Source organism: Saccopteryx leptura, chromosome 4, assembly GCF_036850995.1.
Source record: "Saccopteryx leptura isolate mSacLep1 chromosome 4, mSacLep1_pri_phased_curated, whole genome shotgun sequence".
NCBI classification, from domain to species: domain Eukaryota; kingdom Metazoa; phylum Chordata; class Mammalia; order Chiroptera; family Emballonuridae; genus Saccopteryx; species Saccopteryx leptura.
In genome coordinates this window covers 207,452,041-207,476,729 of record NC_089506.1, presented here as the reverse complement: position 1 = coordinate 207,476,729, position 24,689 = coordinate 207,452,041, and the positions used below count along the sequence as shown (strand labels likewise).

Below are 24,689 nucleotides of genomic sequence, written 5' to 3'. Positions count from 1 at the left end.
TCACTTCCTTTTTTATTCCAATTAAGACTGAGATTCTTCGTTCGCTGAGTAGTGGGGATTTGATGAGAGGATGAATGAATGAAATACTACCAACTATTATGAATGAGTACTAAGAGCAAAGATGATAATAATTAACAAAAAGCTGTCTTGCTGGTTAACAGCACACGCTCTAAAGCAGGAGTCGGGAACCGTTTTGGCTGAGAGAGCCATGAACGCCACATATCATATATATTTTAAAATGTAATTCTGTGAGAGCCATACAACGACCTGTGTACATTACTCATTATCCAATAAAAATTTGGTGTTGTCTGCAACCATGAACATGAGCAGTAGGAAATGAATGGACTGTAATACATGAGAATGTTTTATATGTTTAACGTTATTCTTTTTTTTATTAAAGATTTGTCTGCGAGCCAGATGCAGCCATCAAAAGAGCCACATCTGGCTCGCGAGCCATAGGTTCCCGATCCCTGCTCTAAAGCCCTATTACCCAAGTAGACTCAGCAGTTGGGTGGCCTCCGGCGAGTAACCTAACGGCCCTACACACGCAGACCTGGTCCACCCAGACAGACTGCCCCAGAAAACCGGGGCAGGTGAGACCTGACGCCTCCCCAGAGCCCAGAGCCAAAACTGCACGCGTCTGCCCGCGGACCCTACACGCAAGCGCGGCGCGAGCAGGTGGGCGTGGTCAGAGGGCCGGGCGGTCCGACGCACACAGAGGGGGTGGAGCTGCGCCTGCGCAAGCTGCCTGTCATGGCGGCCGCCTGAGCCCCGAGGCGTGAGGGTCAGGTGGGAGTCCTGGTCACGGCCCGTAGCGGGTAAGGTCCTAAGAGAGACGGAGGGCGGGGGCCTATCACGTACCTGAAGCCCAACTCCTACCTCAGCCCCAGATAGATAGAGCGAGCCCATATCACAAATGTTGATCATTGAATCGATGTAAGCAGTAAGTGTATGGTTGTTTATGCGCTATACCCTCAACTTTCCTGTCTGTTTGAAAATGTTCATAATAAAGCTGGAAAAAATTAAAAGGGAAAGAAACTTCATTCCATAAGTAAGAGACTCCTATGAAAATGAGCACAGTACAAACAAAATGATACAGTTCTAGCTGGATTCTTTCCCTTGCCCAGGCTCAGAGGCTTTCTCCTTTAGAAAAAATTTAAATAATTGAAAAGGAAAGCAACACTCCCCCCCCACACACACACACACACCCCAGTGATACAGCGCTAGCCTGGCTGTACACTGCCCCTCTTTGGAATCTGCTGTCCTGAGGACCTGTTCTCGACTCCAGGTGCTGCTGTTCTATGATGATTGTGGAGCCGGGGCCATGGTAGCTGGCTCCCACCCTAGCCATGGACGAGGTCACCTTCAAAAGCGACACCGTGCTCTCCGATGTCCACCTCTACACCCCCAACCAGAGACACCTCATGGTGCGGCTGAACAGCATGGGGCAGCCCGGTAAGGTCCTGGTGTGTGCGGAGGGACCCAGCATCCTATGGGTCCCATTTGGTTTTCTCATACTCATTTGGGGGGAGAAGATTGGGAAGACTGGATTAACTGTTACCATCACACAACTTCTTAAGTGCCTTTCTTTCATTGAGTAAACTGCGCTTTACTGCCATGTTTTTCAACTGCCCGTAAGTGGATGGTTGGCCAGAAATTTTGTGCTCGTCCGCAAAAGAGTTAACCACACTGATGTATGAAGAGTGTAGACCCAGCCTGACCAGGTGGTGGCACAGTGGCTAGAACGTGGGATGCGGAGGACCCAGGTTCAAGACCCTGAGGTCACCAGCTTGAGCACGGGCTTATCTGATTTGAGCAAAGCCTTACCAGCTTGGACCCAAGGTCGCTGGCTTGAGCAAGGGGTTACTTGGTCTGCTGAAGGCCCACAGTCAAGGCACATATAAGAAAGCAATCAATGAACAACTAAGGTGTTGCAACGAAAAACTGATGATTGATGCTCCTTATCTCTCTCAGTTCCTGTCTGTCCCTATCTATCCCTCTCTCTGACTCTCTGTCTCTGTAAAAAAAAAAAAAAAAAAAAAAAAAAAGAGCTTATAAGAATAACTTTAAAAAAAAAAAGTGTAAGGCCCTGGCCGGTTGGCTCAGTGGTAGAGCGTCGGCCTGGCGTGCAGAAGTCCCGGGTTCAATTCCCAGCCAGGGCACACAGGAGAAGCGCCCATCTGCTTCTCCACCCCTCCCACTCTCCTCCTTCTCTGTCTCTCTCTTCCCCTCCCGCAGCCAAGGCTCCATTGGAGCAAAGATGGCCCAGGCGCTGGGGATGGCTCCATGGCTTCTGCCTCAGACGCTAGAGTGGCTCTGGTCGCAACAGAGCGACGCCCCGGATGGGCAGCATTGACCCCTGGTGGGCATGCCGGGTGGATCCCGGTCGGGTGCATGCAGGAGTCTATCTGACTGCCTCCCCGTTTCCAGCTTCAGAGAAATACAAAAAAAAAAAAAGTGTAGACCCAATGATCTTAGTCAGATTCGCTTATGCTCAGGGTGATTTCTGCCTTAGCAGTCCCCAAAATAATTCTATTTTCACTGGTCCTTAAGTGTAAAAAGATTGAAGACTAGTGCTTTACTGACTACATGCTCTGTGCCAGGCACAAGACCCGATGATGGGAATGCAGAAGTGAAGGGGCCGAGCTCTGCCTCTGGGAGCCTGAGTTTAACAGGGAGACAGGGCACGGGGGCTCCATCTGCCCACTGCCCTCCATCCTCACTGCCCTTACCGCAGGTTAGCACCCTTCAGCCCTTGCTGGCTGCCTCCAGCTCCTCCCCCCAGGGCTCCCTGGCTTTTCTCCTGTATCCCCCCACACATTGTCCAGAAGTCAAGGGGATCTCTTAAAAATGCAAATCACATCACTGCCCTGATTTAGACCCTCCCATGGCTTCCCCTTGTTCTTAGAATAAAACCAGGCTCCTCAGCTCGGCCTGCATGGCCCAGCTTGACCCAACCCCTGCCTGTCTGTCCACACTTATTTCCCTCCCCCTTACTGCTCTGTGGCCACTTTTGCTCCTTTCTGCCCCTCACACAGTGCACACCCCTCCCTCCCTCAGTGCCTTTGCCTTTGCTGTTCACTCTGCCCAGAACATTCTTTCCTCTTAGCCCTCAGATGTCGTGTCAGACAGGTCCTCCCTGGCCACCCTCCCCAGCTCCGGTCACTGTGTATTAGCTTATCCTGGTGTGACTAATAACTCCCTCTTCCCTCATGTCTCAGTTTGGATTCCTGGATTCCAGAAACTGAGGCTCAGAACAGATAAGTGACTTGCCCTGGGTCAGACAGCCTGCAGAGATGGAGGATTCCAGCCTGGGACTGTCTGCTCCAGTCCTTAGGCCTCCTGCCTCCAGCCCACCTCTCCTCGTACACATATTCTTACTGAAACTTGTCCCAATGACTTTCAGGCCACCAGATGGTGAGGAACCCTTGGTGTCCTTGTCCTGTCCTTCAGACCTTCAGAAGTGGAATAGTATAGTGGAAGGGTGTCGGCTTTGGAATCGACCAGGCTAGGTTTGAATCTTTCCTCAGTCTCAGCCACCTTCAGAGCTGTGTGGCCTTGTCAGCTCACTTAACTTCTAAGCCTCAGTTTAGAGACTTCTAACGTCTCTTAGATGGAGTCATTACCACCATCTTCATAGTGAGTGCGAGGGTCAAATGAAATAATACTGGCCGAGTGCCTTCACTGTAGATGCCCTCGGTGGTGTTTGTGGTTGCTTTGGTGGCCCCCGTGTTGTGGCTGAATCAACAGACCCTTAGTATGTCTCCACTCTTTCCAGAAACCAGATTTTCTGAAAAAAGAAGGGAAAAGAAGACAGCTGGAAATAGCCTCCTTTTGTGTTTTGTCTTTCAGTTTTTCTCTCCCGGTTCCAGCTTGTGTGGAACCAAGACTCTCGGACAGACTCAGGGACTCAGGGCGATGATCACAGAGCTGTTCCCACAGAGGAGACTCCTGCTGGGACAGGCAGCACTGGCTCCCCTCCCGGGAGTAGCTGCAGCAGTGAGGGGTCCCCCACGCAGGCTGGTGCTGATGTCACTGGCCAGGAAGGGGCAGGAGCTCAGCTGGACGAAGATGGAGATTTGGACGTCGTGAGAAGACCACGGGCCCCCTCTGACCCTGACCCTGTGTGGCCTCTGAGAGACAAGGTACATCCCATGATTCTAACGCAGGAAGAAGATGAAGTCCTGGGAGACAAAGCACGGGAGAGCAGCACCCACGATATCATCAGGATAGGTGAGTAAAGGTCTCGCTCACCTGGTACCAAGGCAGCACCGCAGTATTGATTCGGTCGTGGTGCGTTTTTAAGTGCTGGCTGCGTTCGGGCCCAGGCCAGGGTATCATAGCCATTAGCCATCACCTCTTCCAGGAAGCCTTGCTGTTGTTGCCTCCCACGTTGATGTTCGCACCCAGCGTGCTGCTGGTGTGGTTCAGGGGTAGACGGTGTGGAACCCTTGGCTAGTCTGGCCAGTAACAGGGGCCCTGGGAGATCCTGGAGCTAGACTGTGGCAGAGGGATGAGGAGGTAGATCCAGATTTAATCTGGAGGAGTCTTGTGGGCCAATCAGATGGACCAGGAGCTGGGAGCGAGGAGCAGGAGAGGTGGGGTGGGACAGAAGCTTCAGCAGTCAAGGCTGAGAGCGTCCACCACTCAGACATAGGATTTGGTGACACCAGGATATCAAATCCCTAGAAATGCCAGGAGCGATGAGGATCCAGGGCAGAAATTGAGCCGTGCTGGTTAAACACCTGTTGTGTTCTGCTATTTCACCTACATCACCTCCCGTAGGCTTCACAGCCCCTCTGAGGGGAGGACAGGTGAGGAAGTGACAAGCCCAAGGCCACGCCACTTGGCCACGGGGAAGGTTCTGAATCTGTGTGATCTGTTCCCACAGCCAGGACTCTTGACCAGCCCTGCTCACTTGGGGGAGAGGAGCTCTGGTTTGAGTCTGTTCATTGAGATCTAGGGTTCCCGATGGCGCTTGAAGACCCAGGTAAAGCTGGGCACTGGCCTGGGCTAGGGGCACAGGGTCCATGGGAGCACTCCCCAAACCAACAGACAGGACAGCAGCTCTGATACCCGTCTGCCCATCTGTTCAACAGTTACCAGGTGCTGCTGGTACCAGGTGGGCTGTGTTCTAGCCGCTTGTTCTCCTGGTACCAGCGAGTACCAGACGTGGAATTCACGCCATGACCTCACTCTCTGTGTTCTTGGATTACCTCTAACCCATGGATTACTCTTTCCAAGAATGAGTATTCCCATTTCACAGAAGAGGGAACTGAGGCTCAAAGACATTGAGAAACTTGTGCAAGCCACGATTCATACCCAGGTCCGTCTGACGCCACAGCCCACGTTCTTATGCAGGTCATGTGATCAGAACGTTGCACATTTCTGTTCTCATCGGGGTGCAGGGTCGATGAAGACTCATTTTTCTCAGTCCTCACTTGGCCTACCCGAGAAGGGGAGGGGCAGACCTGGTCATTTCATGAGTGTTTGGCCTCTGATGTGCGTGTGTTTAATGTTCTGGGAACTTACCTTCCCCCGAGCTAATAATAAAGTCCCACGGGAAAGGGCTGGTGTGTGGCCTGCTCCCCACCGCCCATTTCCCTGTCTCCTGGTGCCCAGTGCCCGAAGTTCGCCTCCTTTTCAGCTCTCAGTCCGTCGGTCCGACCTGCCCTGAGGATGGAATAGAAAGGTGCTCGAGTGCTTAAGCTTAAGTGGAACTCCTAACTATTTCACTTGCTGCCATCACACTCCCGTCTGCAAAATGTGGTGTGGGGGTGGGTCTTGGACTCCTGTGTCCTGCACAGCTGGGTTTTGAACTGATCTCCACCCTCACAAATCAAGTGACCTTGGGCACATGTCTTGCCACTCAGCCCCCCAGTTTTTGCACCTGTGAAATGGGGTCAGGGATACTCCCATTCCTGGCTTTCAGTGATAATTTAATAAATGCCCAGAAAGTGTCTACTCAGGGGCCTAGCCCAGGGTCGATGCTAAACAGAGGTCACTCATGCTTTCTCTCTCAGCCGTGAACCAAGTCATTTCTCCGGGTTATGGGGACCATTTGAGAAACTGATTTTAAAAAAAAACAACTGCCCTTGGGAAGGAGAATGTGTTTTCCAGGGGATTATCAAAAACCTAAAAAGTTTACCCGTGGACCTGCTAGGTAGCCACAGGCCCAAGGTTCGAAGTAAAGTCTGATCAATTTTCCTCATTTTGTAAATGAGCAAACTGTGGCCCTGGCTCTGAGGATCTCAGTGGCTCAGGCCATCCAGCTAGAATGTGACAAACCCTGTTCCCACGCAGGTCTCTCTGAGCTCAGTCTGTCTTCCCTCTAAAGGGAATTCTAACCCCTGGAATACAGCTAAACTCGTTGGAGAAATGACTGCGTTGGACTGAGACCCTGGTGGTAGAGTGCCCTGGGGTCGGGAAGCAGAGGGCACAGCGCGGAGGCTGGGCCAGGCAGACTGGAATGAGGGCATGGGAGGCGGCAGGAGGCCCCCGTGAGAGGACACACCAGCCACACGTAGGAGCTGCAAGTCTGGGAGGGGGGAGTGGTGGCGGTGGGGGCAGGGCCCTGGAGGCCACTTTACCTAAGCCTAACCACCCCCACCCCCCCAGCAAACACACAGGCCTTTAGCCTGCCAGCTGAGTCCCCGTGTTTTAAACCATCCTTGGGCACCTGTTAAGGTCCTCCTCCACTTTAAGAGGAAGCGCCTCCCTCCGGGGGGAGAGGCTGGCGGACAGCAGGCAGGCAGCCTGACTTGGATCCCACATCTGCCCCTTGCCAGCTCTGTGACCTGGGGCAGCCGCTCTAATCCCCTGGCCTCGTTTTCCTCATCTTGAAGCTCACACTCAAACCTGTTTCATTGAGTGGTTTTGAAGATTAAATGAAATCTTACTTGCAAAGCATTTAGCACAGTGTCTGGCTTATAGAGGATGCACTTTTCCTAGGTAACACCAGGCCTCAGTCAGTCTCAGTGTCTTGAGCTGTAAAATAGGGTGGTGATAACTACTTCACAGGGCCATTGTGAGGATCAAGTCAAGTCTCCATGCCCCAGGCTAGTGAGGGACTCCGGGTTGGTGTTTCAGTGCACATGCTTTTGTTCCCTTGTCAAGCCAAGTGGGTACACATGGGCTTAGCAATCTGAAACCCCTCTGAAGAAAGCATATCTTACTAAAACTGGCTTCTTCCAAATCACAATGTCAGATCCAGACAAGATGCTGGTGGGCAATGCATTAATCACCTTTGCTTTAGGGGTCAGATTCTAAGTCGTCCTGAAGGGCAGAAATCTCTGGTGAGATTTGCTCTGGAGAAACGGTCAGAGCAGGCTGAGTCCCCGGGGAACCCTTGCGCACAGCCGGTTTCTCACTGGCTTGGAGACAGATAACTGCTGCTTCAGCTGAGCACCAGACAAAGCAGTTAGCTTATCTCCTGGACCCCATTGTGCGAATAGCACTTATCTGTAAACATGGCAGCACCCTTGCCACTGAGACGCTTGGACCTTGAGTGCTTAAGGGGACCAAAAGCAAACAAGATGTGCAGGCTGCCCACCTCACCTCCTAGACAGACCCTCATGGACAGGAGCATCACCGAACTGCTTCCAGCCTTGCCGTCTCCTCCCTCCTTACATACCTCGGTCCTGCCTCCTGTTTTGTTGTAGGCTTGTGGTTTCATTCTTGCAAGTCCACTAAGCATGCAAAGCTACCCTACAGTGCATGTGTGTGTTTTAAATTTGATAGCCATCTCCATGTTGCTTAAAAGAAAAGAGCCAGTGCCTGACTGGTGATGTCACAGTGGATAGAGCGTCGACCTGGGACACGGAGGTGTCAAGTTCAAAACCCTGAGATCACTGACTTGAGTGTGGGCTCATCTGGCCTGAGCACGTGGTCACTGGCTTGAGCATGGGATCATAGACATGAACCCAAGGTTGCTGGCTTGAGCCCAGAGGTCACGGGCTTAAAGCCCAAGGTCACTGGCTTGAGCAAGGGGTCAGTGGCTCTGCTGAAGCCCCCAGGTCAAGGTGCATATGAGGAGCAATCAGTAAACAACTAAGGTGCCACAGCTATGAGTTGATGCTTTTCATCTCTCCCTTTTTGTCTCTCTCTCTCTCTTGCTCATTAAAAAAATAAAAGAGCCAGTCCTTATTTAACAGACAAAATATTTGCCATTATTCCTTCTTCTCTTTGGCCTCATGTTTCTATTTTCTTCTCCCACTGCCACCACCAGATTTTATCCTAACATCCTTTGTGCTTGAGAATACAGTACCTCTCTTCACCTAAAAAAGAATATAAAACTCAAAACTTATTTTGTTAACTCCTCATGCGCTTCTAAGAAAATAGCCTGACCAGGCGGTGGCGCAGTGGATAGAGCGTTGGACTGGGATGCAGAGGACCCAGGTTTGAGACCCCAAGGTGGCCAGATTGAGCGTGGGCTCATCTGGTTTGAGCAAAAAGGCCCACCAGCTTGAACCCAAGGTTGCTGACTCCAGCAAGGGGTTGCTCGGTCTGCTGAAGGCCCGTGGTCAAGGCACATGTGGGAGAGCAATCGATGAACAACTAAGGTGTTGCAACGCGCAATGAAAAACTAATGATTGATGCTTCTCATCTCTCTCCGTTCCTGTCTGTCTGTCCCTGTCTATCTCTCTCTCTCTCTCTCTCTCTCTCTCTGAAAAATAAATAAATAAATAAATAAATAAAATATTTTGGGATGAGCTGTGATTATTATAAGCATACAGTCCATCAAAGCAATATAAGTGTGACAATTTTAGTAGACAGTTATTAAACATAAGAAGTGGAATGTGGGTATGCATGTTTGTTTAGTTTGGGCCAAGACCTCTTGTGACCCCGGTCTTCAGACTGTCTTCAGATCTAGCTATCTGAGAGTGGGCCCTGGTGTGCATAAAAGGCTTTACTGGTGCCTGGTCTGTGAGGGGCACTCAAATGTCCCCTCCCAGCTGGTAGCACAGCTTGTGTTTCCGCTGCTCCTTAGATGCCCGCCCCTGGTGGCCATCCCACTGTGTGTGCAGATTGCCATGCGCCTCATCTGTCTGTGTTATGTCCATCCCCATTTTCACAGTGGCCCTTTCTCTTTTGATTTCCATCCTGTCCAGAACACACCATGGCCACGCCCCTGGAGGATGTTGGCAAGCAGGTGGGTAGGTCCGGTCCGCTTCCCACGGCCCTGAAGAGAGCCTCACTTCGCCTGTCATTCCTTGTCCGTCTCCCTCCAGGTGTGGCGGGGCGCCCTGCTCCTGGCTGACTACATCCTGTTCCAGTGGGACCTCTTCCAGGGACGCACCGTGCTGGAACTCGGAGCGGGCACGGGGTTAGCCAGCGTCGTCGCCGCCACCCTGGCGCAGACCGTGTACTGTACAGGTAACGCCCACCTCCCAGCCCGAGCGGGGGTCGTCTCTTCACAGAGCACGTGCTGACTGGAAAAAGGAGAGATGGAAATGGGACGTTGGCTGCTAGTGATTTTGCCACCCTGTCCGTGGTTTTCTCAGTAATGTCAGAATGACCCAGCAGCACCATCCTTGGTGGCCGCAGCACCGCGGGGGCGGGACGGCTTCCGCTTCCCAAGGCAACAGCGGCTCGGGCCACACCCCCAGGGAAGAGCAAACAGCCCAGAAACCACGAAGAATGTGCCTCTTAGAAGACTCAAAAACAGGCTTGTTATTTTTTCCCGATTATAGACACCTTGCTCACTCTTAGTGGAGAACAGCAAATAGCAATTCCTCATAATTTTAGAATCCCCAGATCCAGTCACCCATGCGCCGTCTGTTGAGCCCCCTACCATGTGCCCGACCTGGGCCAGATGCAGGGACCCAGGAGCAAGTACCAGGGCAGGCTGCTGTGCTCGGGAGCACACGTTTCACAATCTGTTTTAACTGTTTTCCTTTTCCCTTGTGTGTACATACTCCCAAACCATAGCTGCAGTCAAACTATGTTCAGTACTGTGTCCTCCAAAACCCCTGAAAAACATTTTTAAGGGTATTTTCCCATATCGTTAAATATTATTTACAAATAGGATTTAAATGACCAGGTCATAATTCATCTTTTTTTTTAACCATTTCCCTTTGCTGGGCATTCTGGTTGTCCCTGATATTTTTGTTTTTCATTTGCCAGTTGCACTGCAGTGAGCACCTTCCTTCACTGTTAGACTAGATTCCTAGACACGAATATGACCTTTCTGAAGCGTTTGATACATATCGCGAACTGATTTCTCTTTTAACTTTTAATTTTGAAATATCAGTAGGCTCACACAGAAGTTGCTAGGCTATTTTAGAAAGTGTCGGGTAACCTCCAGCAGCGCCCTTCATTGATAACATCTCACATAACCACACTTGATGGAAACCAGCAAACCAGCTTGCGCACGGGACTATCAACAGACTCGCCAGCATGCTTTTATAGAAGGCGTGTTAACAGTTTATAGGAGAGTGTTATCAGGCAGATATTATTATCATATTTTAAATCTTTAATATCTACCAGGTGAACATGGTACCCGCCAAGCTGGTTTGCATTTCACTGACTCCTGGTTCACGTGTTCGTAGGTTGCGTCCCTTGGTCCTGAGATAGGAAGGGGGGAGTGAGGGATCGCCTGTGATTCAGGCGAGCTTTTCAGATGCCCCGAGCTACCCACTGTCGGGTCTGCAGGCAGCCTCCCTGTTTCATGCTCCTCAGCAACTCCATGTGGGTGCCAGGGAGCGCTTCTCAGGGTCAGGCCATCGTGCGGCCCCAGGAGCTGTGCCCTGGGCCTGGTGCCCAGTAGCAGGACGGAATCAGGTTGTCCTATCCCCGAGAGAGGTTTACCGCGTGAAGAAGAGAGCATGCCCTTGGGTGGCACATTAGAGCCAGTAAAGCCTTTCATGCACATCAGTACCCTTCCATAACTTCACAGTGACCCTGGGCAGTCGCGAGGGAGCCTGTTACTGCCCCTGTGTCCAAATGGCAGACTGAGGCTAGGGTCAAATAGCTGACCAAAGCCATGTGTGAGAAGGGGTGGGGGAACAGCCCCAGGGCTCCAGGTGTCCCACCCCCCTCAGCAGGAGCTGGTCCTCTCTCTGTTTCATGAATCCCACACAAGATCTATTATGACAAAAACTATCAGAGAGGCATAAACACTTCAGAACCAGCGCTGTGCTGTCAGGCCCACACCGTCAGTCTCCTCTGCAGCCGGTGGACCAGGAGAAAGGACAGGTGTGTCCCCTCGGTGAGCAGAGAGCCCTCCCCGCTTTACCAGGCTCAGGATGGGGGCATCAGACACAGTGGGCAGGCAGAAGTCATTGACAAGACTTTCTGTTCCTTCCACACATACGTTCTCCTAATTGAAAGTTAATATTTAGCAAAGTGCCGCAGCCCCCCGCTTCTAGCACTGCTGAAATGGTAGGAAACCCCACCTGGTCAGAGTAACAGGTGGCTGGGAGAGACGCAGATGGCAGTGACCATGAGTCATATACAGGAGAGCATGTTTGCATCTACTCTGCGTATCCGTTAACTTCACCCAGACACCCTTCTAACTCTGGTCAGCTTGCTGGGGGGTCAAAGAGTGAGCTTAGATTTGGAGTCAGAGACCTAGGTTCAAATCCCAGCCCTTGCTCTTATTAGTTACATGACTTTACTTGAGTTCTTTATCTGTAAGGTGGGAACCACAATACCGACTCATGGGGTTGTTAGAAACACTCGGGCCTGGCCTGTGGTGGCGCAGTGGATAGAGCGTCTGCCTGGAAGGCTGAGGTTGCCGGTTCGAAACCCCGGGCTTGCCCGGTCAAGGCATGTACAAGCAATCAAGGGACACGTGAAGCAACTATGAGTTGATACTTCTCGCTCCCCCCTCTGTAAAATGAATAAATAAAATCTTTTTTAAATTTATTCATTTTAGAGAAGAGAGAGAGAAGGGGGAGGTGCAGGAAGCATCAACTCCCATATGTGCCTTGACCGGGCAAGCCCAGGGTTTTGAACCAGCGACTTCAGTGTTCCAGGTCGACGCTTTATCCACTGCACCACAGGTCAGGCCCAATAAATAAAATCTTTAAAGAAAAAAGGGAAAAGAAGCACTTGGGGTGGACTAGGGGAAGTGCTGTGCAGTTTCATAAAAACGTGGAAAAGGGGGACTCGCACGCTTCCGTTTGGTGCACACAACCTGCCTCCACCAGGAGGGTCATTCCTTACTTAAGGAGTTCATTCAAAAGAGCCTAAGGTGAGCACGTTAAATGTTGCCAGTGAAACACATAGACACTTTAGTTTCAGTTTTGCACGTGTCTGTAGTCGTGCTGTTGACACCAGCTCTCTCCAGGCAAAAACACCGAGGTAAATGTGTTGCACTGGCTGGCACTTGACAACATGCCCTTCTGTCATTCCAGATGTGGGTGCAGATCTCTTGGCCATGTGCCAGCAAAACCTTGCCCTCAACAGCCACCTGACTGGCTCTGGAGGTGAGTCCCGTGTGTCTTCCGCCTGGGAGGGAGGGGTCTGGCAAGTGGGACAAGTACCGGGACCAGGGCCCTGGCAGACGGGGTTCTGCCTGCTTCCCTGCACACCCAGCCGAATGCGGGCGTAGACAGTCTTAGCTTCACGCAACTTCAGTTCCTAGGTGGCCCTGTCCTTGCGTCTTCTTCCCGCACCCACCACCATGTCCTGCTTCAGCCCTCTCCCTGCTGGATGTCACAGTGGCCCCCTGTGCAGCACAGGCTGCCCTCCGTGTAGCACCAGAGTGACCTTGGTCGACGCAGGCCTGACCCCTTCAGGGGGGAAAGCCCGAGCTCTTCTGGCTCCCAAACCGCCTGGTCCAGCCCCTGCTTGCTTTGCCCGCTTCTCTCCTCACCGTCCCACTCCAGCCCTGCGCCCAGTGAGCCGAGGACTCATTCCACGTGCTCGTCCCACTGTCTGGGATGTCACCCCCCACCTCGCCATCTGCTAGACCAGTGGTGGTCAACCTGGTCCCTACCGCCCACTAGTGGACGTTCCAGCTTTCATGGGGGGCGGTAGCGGAGCAACCAAAGTAGAAATAAAAAGATAGATTTAACTATAGTAAGTTGTTTTATAAAGATTTATTCTGCCAAACTTAGCGAAAATCCAACATAAAGTACTTGGTAATTATTATTATATGCTTTAACTTGCTGTAACTCTGCTTTATAAATTTTATAAAGTAAAGTGACTTCCCTACTTTAAATATAATAAATCACCACTATAAATCACCACTACTGTGGAACCGGTGGGCGGTTAGAAAATGTTACTACTGACAGATACAGAAGTGGGCGGTAGGTATAAGAAGGCTGACTCCCCCTGGGCTAGATCACCGGGTTCTGCCCCACCTGCAGGAATAAGCTTAGGTGATGAATGCCAGCAGCCACCTCCTCCCTGGACTGCCTGTCCCACCCTTCCTCTGAGCAGCCTGGGGCACTTTTCCAGATTCAGATCTGGTCTTTCCAGCTACCAGATCCTTTAGAACAGTGGTCCCCAACCTTTTTTGGGCCACGGACGGGTTAATGTCAGAAAATATTTTCACTGACCGGCCTTTAGGGTGGGACAGATAAATACACAAAATAAAATTATGCGACTGGCGTAAAAACTGCGGTATTTTTAAATATAATTGTCGAACTTACGAGACAAGTGTCAAGAGTGAGTCTTAGATGGATGTAACAGAGGGAATCTGGTCATTTTTTAAAAATAAAACATCGTTCAGACTTAAATATAAATAAAATGGAAATAGTGTAAGTTATTTATTCTTTCTCTGTGGACCTGTACCAAATGGCCCAGGGACCGGTACTGGTCCGCGGCCCGGGGTTGGGGACCACTGCCTTAACAGACAGTCATGACACCTTGAACCATTGTATGTGACTAGTTGATTGCGTCTGCCATCCTGTTAGACCACATGCCCCATGAGGCCAGGGGCCCTGTGTGTGACCCCCGCTGCTGTGCTGGGCGTTGAATGCCCAGTGTACAGTAATCAGTCAGCAAGGACTGGAAGGAAGACGCAGATGTGAACCACCTCTCTGAGCTTTCCCTGACACCCCGTCTGACACAGAGCTCCTCCCTGCCCCGTGCGCCTGGCACAGCCCTTTAACACGGCCGTGACCACACTGCCTTGTTGGTGTCTCCTGACTGACCAGTCCCTCCTCAGCCGCAGTCTCCAAGGACGGGCACGTGTCATAAATCTGTTCCCTGTGTCTGGCATGGGGCCTAATACTTAGCACTCAAAAATGACAGCCTGGCTGGATAGCTTAGTTGGTTGGGGCTTGGTTCTGAAGCAGCGAGGTTGCCGGTTCAATCCCCCATCAGGGCACATACAGGAACAGAGCCATGTTCCTGTCTCCCCGAAATCTCTTCCTGCCCCCCTTCCTCTCTCACTAAAATCCATCAATAATTTAAAAAATTTTTAATTGTGGATGGATGGATGGGTGGATGAATGGGTGGATTTTGGTGTCCAGTGTAAAAGTCTGTTTTCTTGATTGTTGACCAGTTTGGGGAGTTCTGTCGTTTGTTTTGCAGGCAGCGTAGTTAAAGTCAGGGAGCTGGACTGGCGGAAGGACGAACTCTGCACAGGTGCGTGTCTTCCTCGAGTGGCCCGTTCGACTCGGTGGTTCCTATAATGTCTCAAGGCCAGCGGCCCTGTGGCCTTGACTGACAGCAGAATCCCTGCTCTGCCCCAGCCCACAGCTCGCGGCAAGTTCTCTCCATTAGCTAGAGGTGACAGGTGTCATATTTGGGCACCTGCCGCAGGCCACTCGTGTCATTCAGACCACACTGGGCAGTAGGTGCGATAATCCTGGAATAGTGAGTGAGGACTAATGCTCAGGTTCAGTGCCTGCCCAGGGTCACACGGCTGGTGCTCAGCAGGGTCCGGGTGTGAACCCAAGTCTCAGACCCCAGGACACTGACCACTTCTCTGCAAGCAGTGGTGCCAGGCAGCAGCGCCCGCTTGGCACCCGGTCCTCTGCCCGTAGTAGGGAGTCAGCCACATGGCTTCAGGGCCCTGGGTCAGGGTTCCTAAATTCCTATACAGAGTGTTTCAGACCTGTACGCTTGTTCTTTCTGTGAAAACTATTTTCCCTGTAATTCAAGTGGGGAACATCATTGTTGAGTACCTGTCACCCGCCAAGCACACACCTTAGGTGTTGTCACCCCCCAGCCATCTCTGAGGGAACCATTCTCGTGCAGAGGTGAAGCCCCTTTCTCAGGGTCACAGCAAGCCACGGGCACAGCCCACCGACAAGGCCACAGGGGAGGCCGCGCCCGCCTGCCCTCCCTGCTGCGCGGCCCCCTAGCAGAAGGGCGCCTCTTTCACTGTGCGCCTCTGCGTGGGCCGCCGCGCCCCTGAGCCTGGGCGCAGGGATTCAGCCGCCTGGCAGTGCCTACCACACCAGCGGCCCCAGCCCCGCTTCCTCGCCTGAGGCCTCTTTCAGTCGCTCTGACGGTGAGCATTGGTGGCCCGAAGAGCAAGGAGGGAGCACAAACATCCTGCTTCCTTCTCTCCCAGATCCTGAAGCCCCCTTCAGCTGGTCAGAGGAGGAGATCTCCGACCTGTACAACCACACCACCATACTGCTCGCAGCCGAAGGTGAGAGCGTCGTCCCCTCTCGGCCGGGGTCGCCGTCGCGGGTAGCCAGGCGCAGGGTCCCCGCCGCTCCAGTGTCTGCATTTTAGAAGCATCTTCCCTGCCGCGTCCCCGTGCAGTGTTAATCCTGAGCACGGTCGCCGCCGGGGTCATAAGGACTCAGGCCACAGCATCCGGGGGGCCCTCTGAGGAGCAGACCTCACCGACCTTGGCGTGTTCTCCCCAGTGCCTGTCTTCTTGCCCACAGTGTTTTACGACGACGACCTAACTGATGCTCTGTTTAAAACGCTCCTCCGGCTCGCCCGCAGATTGCAGAACGCCTGCGTAGCCATTCTCTCCGTGGAGAAGAGGTGAGCTCCACACAGGGCAGTTCCAGGGTGGGGAGCGCTCGCCTTCTCGCCGCGTTCTCATTGGTGTCGTCATTGTCCCTCATCTAGTCAGCACCTAGGGTGTGTCCTCCACACTCGGTGGAATCCACGTATCAGCCCCATCTGTGTGGGGGCCCTGCCGTTCCCATTTTTCAAATAAGAGGATGTCCAAGCGACATCAGGGATCCTTCCCGGCCACAGCTGGTCAGGGAGTGGTCTCGGACCGGAAGGCAGGCCGTGTGCCGCAGCCGGGACGTGTGGCCGCTGTGCTGTTGAAGGCCTTTCCTCTCCCTGAACGTTCCCTCCAGGACGCCTCCGTCTCATCAGGCCCCCCCAACCCAGTCTGCCCGCTCCCTGAGGCAGACACAGCCCCGCGGCAGGCTTGCCCTTGAATATCCTCACCGTTCGGGCTCCTGCTGCTGCGTGTCCCTCTCATGACAGGAGCAGTGCTGGGCACTGGACAGTTTTCTCGGAGTCTTACGATTGTCCACAGCGGTCTTGGAGGCAGCTTGGAATATGTGTCAAAAGCCATAAAACCAAACATAATTATTGACCAAGCACTTCAGCATTCAGAAACTCAGCCTGTGGGAGTGGTTGCAGCTCTGTGCAGAGCCATCCACACGGCACGTTTGTTGTTTGTTGTTTTTTTTTACAGAGACAGAGTCAGAGAGGGGAATAGATAGGGACAGACAGACAGGAACAGAGAAAGATGAGAAGCATCCATCATTAGTTTTTCATTGCGACACCTTAGTTGTTCATTGATTGCTTTCTCATATGTGCCTTGACTGCGGGCCTTCAGCAGACCGAGTAACCCCTTGCTCAAGCCAGCGACCTTGGGTCCAAGCTGGTGAGCTTTGCTCAAACCAAATGGTCACCCTCCCAAATCTCCCCGACCCCACCAGGGGCCACAGCCTCCCCACAGCGTTCTCCCTGCCCACCAGGTCCTCATCGACCTCAGCACCCCCCTCTGCCACTGCCCTGTGTCCATTCGTCCTGTGAACAGTCATGGACAAGCCATGCCCAGACCTGTGCTGAGGGGGCCGTGGGGGAGGGGCCAGCAGGCCCACACACGGAGCCGGCCTCAGGCGTGGGTCGGTGCCTACCTCTTGCTCCAGTTTGCAGCAACTCAGGGCAATAGTGCCACGCTGGGCAGGTGACTTCACCTCTCTGGGGCTCAGTTTCCACATCTGTAAAACGGAGGTGGTACCATTTCCCCTCCCAGGCCGTCCTACAGACTCAGGAGGGCAGTGTGCTCACTTGGCGCACAGTAGGCACTCAGCAAAAGCCCACCGGCGTGAGTGAGGTCAGAGGCCGCAGGAAAGCGAGCTGGGTGGGCGCAGCCAGGCCTTCCTGCCGGGTGGCGATGGGCAGAGTGTGGGCTGCTTGTCTGCAGGCTGAACTTCACGCTGAGCCACCTGGACGTCACGTGCGAAGCCTACGACCACTTCCGCTCCTGCCTGCGCCAGCTGGAGCAGCTCCGGGACGGCCCGCTGCGCTTCGCGGTGGAGCCGGTGGAAGCCTCCTTCCCGCAGCACCTCGTCTACGAGCGCATCCGGCAGCTGGTAGGTCAGCGGCCGCCTCCGCCGCGTGTCGTTCTGGCGTGACTCCATTGTGTTGGGCTGCGTGCCCCGCCTGTGGTGGGGTCTCACCTGCTCTCAACAGTCACATGTCCAGGGATGGCCTGCCAGGTGAACTGGCAGCTATAGAGCACCTGTACCCTATGGGCAGTTGACACTCAAGAGGAAGCAGGAAGTCGGGAGGCACGGGGTTGGGTTGGAGATCTTGATGCAGGACTCCGAGTGCTGCCGGTCACATCCTCACGGAGGAAATGCACTGGCCTTCTACACTGGGCAGGCTTGGCTGGTGACCGATGGCCCTTCTGACCCTGCACAGTGGGATGCCACCATTTCAGACCTCTCAGTGACCCTCAGGACAGTCCCTGTGCGGGGCCTGCGCTGAGTTCTTTTCCCGCACTTCTCAGTGAATGCCACCGTAAGTCACCAGCCAGGGAAGGCAGACCCTGCCGCCACTGACTTCCAACTGCTGTGTTTAAACCCAGCACTTGGAGAAAATATGAAAACTCCAGCTGACCCGTGAAAGTTCTGTAAGGTTACCAGTAAGGTTACCAGGAGCTGGCTTCCTAAGAGTCCAGGGCTCTAGAACACGTGTGTTCTGTTCTCTGCCTTTTGGCTGCGGCCTCCCTTTCTCCGGGTCTGGAGACTGGGCCTGGTTCCGAGGGGGGTGCTGCCACAGGGCGCCCTGTCTCACTCCTGCTCCGGAGGCAAGCACGGTGGCATTGTGTTTGTGTGGTTGCCCTTTAAGGGGGCGGGGGACATGCTGTTGGGTCTGCTCTGACTCCTGGTGACCCTGTGAATGAGTGACACCCACAGCGTCCTGTCCTCAACAGGCCGGCGCAGCTCCTGGGGACGCATGCCTGTGGCTTCTTTATGGAGGCCGTCCACCTCATCTTTGGCCTTCCCCCTTTCCTGCTGCCTTCCGTTTGTCCCAGCATCACTGTCCTTTCCAGAGGACCCTGCCTCCCTTGAGTCATGGTGTGCCCGAAGGAGGACAGCTCAGTTCTGTGACATTTCTGCCTCCAGCGATGTTTCAGGCTTTATTTGCTCTAAGACCCGCTTGTTTGTCTTTCGGGCAATTCAGGCTATAGTACAGCTCTCCTCCAGCACCATAGTTCAAGTGAGTCCTGTCCATCTTTTCCCGTCCACCTTTCCCCTCCCATTATTGCTCCACTGCCCCTGGGCAGTCTCCTTGCCCGGCAGCCTCCCAGGCGATAGCAGACAGGGGACACGGGTTTCCACTAAGAGCCTTGGGGGTGCACCTTCCACACCCGGGAGCATGAAGAGGAGCCTCACGTGGCCAAGAAAATGGGCTACGTGGCACTAAAGACCTCCGCAAATGGAGAAATTGTGGGGACTTGCTGCCACTTTCTGGTCGCTTTTGATGGTGTGGCAACCTGGTGCCTCCTGGATTCATGCTGGGACCTAACCGTCCAGCTTCCCTGCCGCAGAGATGCAGCAAAAACAGCCGGCCGCGGAGGAAGCGCTGCTCTGCTCCTGCCATTGTCTGCGTGCTGTCCCTGGCTCGCATGTTGTTCTTTGCTAGTTACGTCCCTTTATGAAATTGGGAAGCCTCATTTGGGCATCTGGGAATCTCGCCCTTGTCTTTGCTGCAGGAGCTGTGGAAGATCTTTGTGGAACCAGTAAGGTGACCCCCCGCATCTGCAAGCGCGGCGCCTCGGCTGTTCTGCTGATAGGTTCTAATAAAATCACAAACTCAGTGATGTGCTTGAGGTGGTAACATTTTTAGAACATGGCGTGTGCACCTCACATGACCCAGGACAGTTTCTGCAGTCAGTTCCCTCCTCCCAGTAGCAGCTCTGGCTAGAAGTACATCTGGTTGAGTTTTCCTGCCCCCAACGTGGAAGGTGTTGCAGGATGTTTCCGGAGCTGTTGGGTCAAGTTGGGCAAACGTTCTCAACTTGATTCCACTTGCACTTCCCTTGGGGACAGGGGACCCAGGGCTGCAGCAGCAGTCTTTTATGGTCCCCTCTGCTAGCTGCTCACAAATGTGTTTTGTCGTCGCCACAGTGACTGCAATACACCACACTGACTGAGACCCAGACACGTCACTTCCCTGTGCCTCTGAAGCGGCCCTTTGGGAGGAGGGGGCACGGACTAGTTAGGACTGGACTCTCCTGACAAATGGCCGTTGTTTCTGTTCTAACCCTTTATAACCAGAGTGCCTGGGTCTTGTTACCTTTCTCTTTGCCCGCGCCTCTCTCCTATTTCCACCCCCTCCCTTCACTGCACCCCACTCCCCGTCTCCCTCCTTCTCTCCTTTCCAGTTCGGGTCCCCTCCTCCCACTGCCCTTGCCTCTCCCTGCAGCGCCCTGGCCCTGGCTTGTTTCTCCTGCACACTTTCCTCCAGGGCCGCGCGGCCCCTCCCCGCCTGCCCCTAATCGCCCAGAACCGCCTTCTCTCCACCCCTCCAGCTCCGGCTGTCCCTGTCTGTGCTCACCCCTCCCCAGCACCCAGGTTCATTTCCCAGGCCTGTCACACCTGCAGTCATTGGCGTCATTGGCTTATCTGGACCCTCAGCACCAGGTATTTGTAAGTCTTATTCAAATTCCCAGCAACTCTAGGTCATCAGCCTGGCTCTACCCATTTAACAGCTGAGAAGACTGAGGCTCCAAAAGGAAAAAATCTCCACGATGTCAAGGACTTTGTCTCTCCCCCCCCCCCCCACAAAGTGAGAAGCAGGGAGGCAGTCAGACAGACTCCCGCATGCACCCGACCTGGATCCACCCAGCATGCCCACCAGGGGGCGATGCTCTGCCCATCTGAGACGTTGCTCCATTGCAGCTGGAGCCATTCTAGCACCTGAGGCAGAGGCCATGGAACCATCCTCAGTGCCCAGGGCCAACTTTGCTCCAATGGAGCCTTGGTTGTGGGAGGGGAAGAGAGAGAGAGAGAAAGGAGAGGGGAAAGGATGGAGGAGCAGATGGGCACATTCTCCTGTGTGCTCTGGCTGGGAATCGAACCTGGGACTGCTACATGCTGTGCTGACGCTCTGCCACTCAGCCAGCCAGGGCAAGGACTTTGTCTCAATAACATTATATCTGCATGTGGTCTGGCCCAGACTAGGTATTTGGCACATTTTTTAATGAATCAGTAATTCAAATGACTGGCAAAACCGGTGTTTCCCACTGTAGACTCCAGAGGCATTTGGCCATGTTTGCAAACACTGTTGGTTGTTACAAATCAGGGAGATGGGTGCTACTGACCAGGGGTGCTGCTAAACATCCTACTGTGCACAGGACAGCTCCCCCGCAACTAAGGGTGATCCAGCCCCAAATGTTAACGGTGCTGAGGTTGAGAACCTCTGAGCTGGAATAAGAGAATTACCTCCTTTGTAAAAGAAAAACGGGGCTCAGCTGAACCTGCAGTGAAGGCCGTACAGGAAAATAAGTCTCACCCCTCCCCTCTGGGGGTGAGACGGAATTTATACACGTTAATTCTAAATCTTATAAAGACCCTAACAGACAGAAGTGGTCCCCACAATGAGAAATATGAAGTTCAGAGAGGTTAAGCAACTTGCTCAACATCAACACAGCAGCCAAGTGGCAGAGTCAGGCTCAGAGCCCACGCCCATCTGACCCTGTTGCCCGTGCCCTTCCTACCACATGCCCACCAGCAGCCGTGACCCTGTTGCCCGTGCCCTTCCTACCACATGCCCACCAGCAGCCGTGACCCTGTTGCCCGTGCCCTTCCTACCACATGCCCACCAGCGGCCGTGACCCTGTTGCCCGTGCCCTTCCTACCACATGCCCACCAGCGGCCGTGACCCTGTTGCCCGTGCCCTTCCTACCACATGCCCACCAGCGGCCGTGACCCTGTTGCCCGTGCCCTTCCTACCACATGCCCACCAGCGGCCGTGACGCTGTTGCCCGTGCCCTTCCTACCACATGCCCACCAGCGGCCGTGACGCTGTTGCCCGTGCCCTTCCTACCACATGCCCACCAGCAGCCGCGGTGGTGGCCCAGACCTGAGTTGGATCTGCATCTTGCTAGGACCCCAGCGGCTTGTACACACAGTGTTTTGAGAAGCCTAGCCTTTGAGCTACTCCCGTTTTCCAAGGATCCTACTCAAAAACGATCCCTGATAGACTTGCCATCATGGAGCAGAGTCACAAAACACGACGGGATACATCACGAGTCTTCAGAAGAGAGCCCCACTAACCAGAGCCCCAGCTGGCGCGTCAGCACGAATGGTGGCGTTTTCCTAGCACTCCTAGGGACAAGCCAGAAGTGTCATTGGCACCAAGCAATACAGTTGTCATGCCATTCACCTGGCGCATTAGGACGGATGCTTTTATATCCAAACCACTCGGCCCGAGAGCTTCCTCTAAGTGGAGCCCAGAATTAATCTTGACCCACGGCAATCCACAGCATCGTCAGGTTTTCACTTCCCAGAGCCCACACGCGCCCTCTCACCGTGTTTTACAGCTTTGCTGGAGCCTCGGTAAGTGCTTGTTTAGCTGTGTGATATTTCAAAATCATCAAACCAGCGAGAGGTTCTTCTGGGGAATTAACCCAGGCCACTGGACTCAATTTTTTTTTTTGACACATTCTAACATTTGCAGAAAAATACATGACTCAAGAAGAGGACTTGGTTGGTCAAGCCCAGGAGAGATGTATTAAAACCAGCAAATAGTGACGCCGTAGCCCCCAGTCCCTTCTCCAATGACTGCTCGCAGATCTCACCAGGCTGCAGATTCTGAACCAGTCCTGGGCGGGGCTCATGCTGCAATTTAACGAGCTCCCGGGTGACACTGGAGCTGCTGGCCCAGCCACCACACTGTTAAGAGTAAAGCAGTGCTGTGTCTTTCCTGGTGAATAGCATAAACTCCAGTGGGGCAGACCCGGGTGCAGATTCTGACTCCGCCACAGATCAGCCGGAGAACTTGGACACGTGACGTACCCCTCTGAGCCTCAGCTTCCTTATCTGTGAAGTGGTGAGACTCCTCCTCATAGAGTTACTGTGAAGATTTTATTAGCTAGCTCCCGGAAGACGCACAGGGACATTTTCAATAGATAGCAGATAATGTCCTAATAGAGTTACTTGGTTTGGGAGCATTTTCAATTTGTATGCCATGGGCTGTGAGGTTCGTAAGGCTTGTCACCTGCTAGAGAAATTGTGAGCAATCTCCACCTACCTCTATAAATAAAACGGAGTTTCTCTGTACCCTGTCGTGTGGCAGTAGCTGCGTGAATAGCAAATGGGAGGGTCATGTTGAAGAGCCTGCTTTAAATTCCAGGCTCCATGTTATATACCAGGGTCACTTCGGGAGACTTGGGAGCCCCTCAGAGAAATAGGCAAGGCATCCTCCACACCACTGACCCCCATGTCCAACAACCTCCCCTAGGCTGCTGGGAGGGGAGAGCAAGTTCTTCATAGAATGGAGAGAAACGTGGGCTGCTGTGTGGGCCCCACTGGTGGTGAAACCCTCGTGCGTGGGCTGACCGAAACCTGGAGCCCTGAGCTGGCAGCAGACCCTCGCCCTGCCCAACTCAAAATGCGGCAGGAGACCCGGCTTGACCCTTCGAAGCATCGCCGACCGCCCCCCACCCCAGATCTTAGCCCTCAGCTGCAGCAGCCATACGTGTCCCCGTGGATGCAGGGGCAGAGAAGCTGTGTGCAGGGTGCAGGTCGATGGTGGCGCTGTGTGTGCAGTGTTTCCTGGCCTATATCCTTCTAGAAAGCCAGGTGAGTGCAGTGTTAGACTGAAGTCTACCGCGTCTCTGGAGCAGGACTGCCAGTTCAATCCCAATTCTGTGCCAAGTGCACAGAAACACCTCAGACGTTGGCGGCAGGCAAGGGTTTCAACCCTGGATCCCAACTTGAACCAGGGAGATCTTCCAGATTCTGTCGTTTCTCCCACAGCAACTCAGCACAGTGCCCCAGAGGGCGTGTCAGCAGGGGCGTGCTTATCCAGTATTGGTTACAGACTCTGCCCATCATCATGGGGCCAGCCAACTGGCGCTGTTCAAGTCCGTCACTATTAAGTGATGTTACGGTCTCTGTCACGTGGGAAGTTAGTGGGCAAGGCCAGCACCGAACTGTGGGTTTGGGTGACGAAAAATGCCTGGACTCTTGGGGACAGCCCCAATCTGTCTGCACATGGGCACTCGTTCTTGTCAGACCATCTGCATTCAGAGAGCAGGATTTCTGTGTTGATAGCTAAACATCGGTGGGATGAATGAAAAGGTAGGGGAAGTGGAGGAAAAACAATACCATCACTGGTGACTGAAGGCCGTGGGAAATAAACAAAGCTAACTGACGTGCAGTGTGCAAATAAATGAATAGAAAAATCTATCTGTATTGACAGACAGATGCCCGGTCGAAGTGGGTCTTGAACTAGTTTCCCATGCGTAGGACTTGGTGATTTTCAGGGGAAGACTTACAATGATTAAACTCTAACTTTATTGTTGATCTGCCCTCTGTAGTAAAGCCTTGATTAATGAGAACTCGGTTAGTTAATCCTGCTTCCCCATCGGTTCCAAGGCTCAAGCCCCCGGACAGTCAGCACAGGACGGGGACTTGGATCCAGCATCACGGCACGTCAGCACCATCTCCTAACCCTACCGTCTGGGCAGCGAGGAGCCACCTAAGAGGTGACCTCAGGAGACACTGGGGACCAGCATGCTCTGCGGGAGACCCTGGACAATCAAGGTGGCAACAGCCCGCTCTTCCAGATGCTTCACACGTGTTAGCTGAGCAGCCCCTCCAACACACCCGTGCAGGAAGGAGTGTTGACCTCATTCAGTGGTTGGGTAAACTAAGGCACAGAGGCAGGCCAGGTAACTCCCACGGTCACACAGGCGGTGAGGGTTGGAGACCAGATTTGAACCCGGGCATTGCGGCTCTGGAGTCCAAGCACCCCACTCGGAGTAGTCCCCCCGCCGTGGCACAGCTGACCCGTGGCAGCTCTACAGCATGTGTGCGTACACAGAATGTTCCACGTTGTTCTGGGAAGCTCGGGTAAACCTGGGGCCTTGGGCTGGAGAAAGGAAGGTGATGGAGACTTTTGCCCTTTGCAGTGTGTGCACATATTTTGTTTTTACAGCCAGCTGAGGGTTATATTTACCATAAGTTTTTATTTTTTTTTACTGAAAATAAAAATAAAAGAAAATTGGGTTCATACACACATACACACACCCCAAACGCTACCTCTGTCTACCAAGGGACACA

At 53.3% G+C, this 24,689-nt stretch overlaps 1 protein-coding gene across 4 annotated transcripts; it reads left to right on the top strand.

The window, feature by feature from the left end:
* The first annotated feature begins 723 nt into the window (after positions 1 to 723).
* Positions 724 to 19,219, top strand: METTL22 (methyltransferase 22, Kin17 lysine). Of its 4 annotated transcripts, none has more exons than XM_066382641.1 (11): positions 724 to 818; positions 1,289 to 1,455; positions 3,853 to 4,233; positions 9,111 to 9,151; positions 9,231 to 9,375; positions 12,360 to 12,431; positions 14,488 to 14,541; positions 15,476 to 15,556; positions 15,801 to 15,903; positions 17,315 to 17,483; positions 19,112 to 19,219. In XM_066382641.1, the coding sequence occupies exons 2-11, from the start codon at positions 1,350 to 1,352 to the stop codon at positions 19,145 to 19,147; spliced, it is 1,188 nt and encodes a 395-aa protein (XP_066238738.1). In that variant the 5' UTR covers positions 724 to 818; positions 1,289 to 1,349; the 3' UTR covers positions 19,148 to 19,219. The 4 variants fall into 4 exon arrangements, with proteins under 4 accessions (XP_066238738.1, XP_066238737.1, XP_066238740.1 ...); XM_066382640.1 differs by having other exon boundaries at positions 15,780 to 15,903; XM_066382643.1 differs by lacking the exon at positions 14,488 to 14,541.
* The last annotated feature ends 5,470 nt before the right edge of the window (positions 19,220 to 24,689 follow it).

Bases quoted from the DNA above. Each gene is read 5' to 3' on its own strand.
- METTL22 (XM_066382640.1), top strand. From the start codon at position 1,350: ATGGACGAGGTCACCTTCAAAAGCGACACCGTGCTCTCCGATGTCCAC. The intron at 4,234-9,110 runs GTGAGTAAAGGT...CATCCTGTCCAG, and splicing joins CCACGATATCATCAGGATAG to AACACACCATGGCCACGCCC. The intron at 12,432-14,487 runs GTGAGTCCCGTG...TTTGTTTTGCAG, and splicing joins CCACCTGACTGGCTCTGGAG to GCAGCGTAGTTAAAGTCAGG.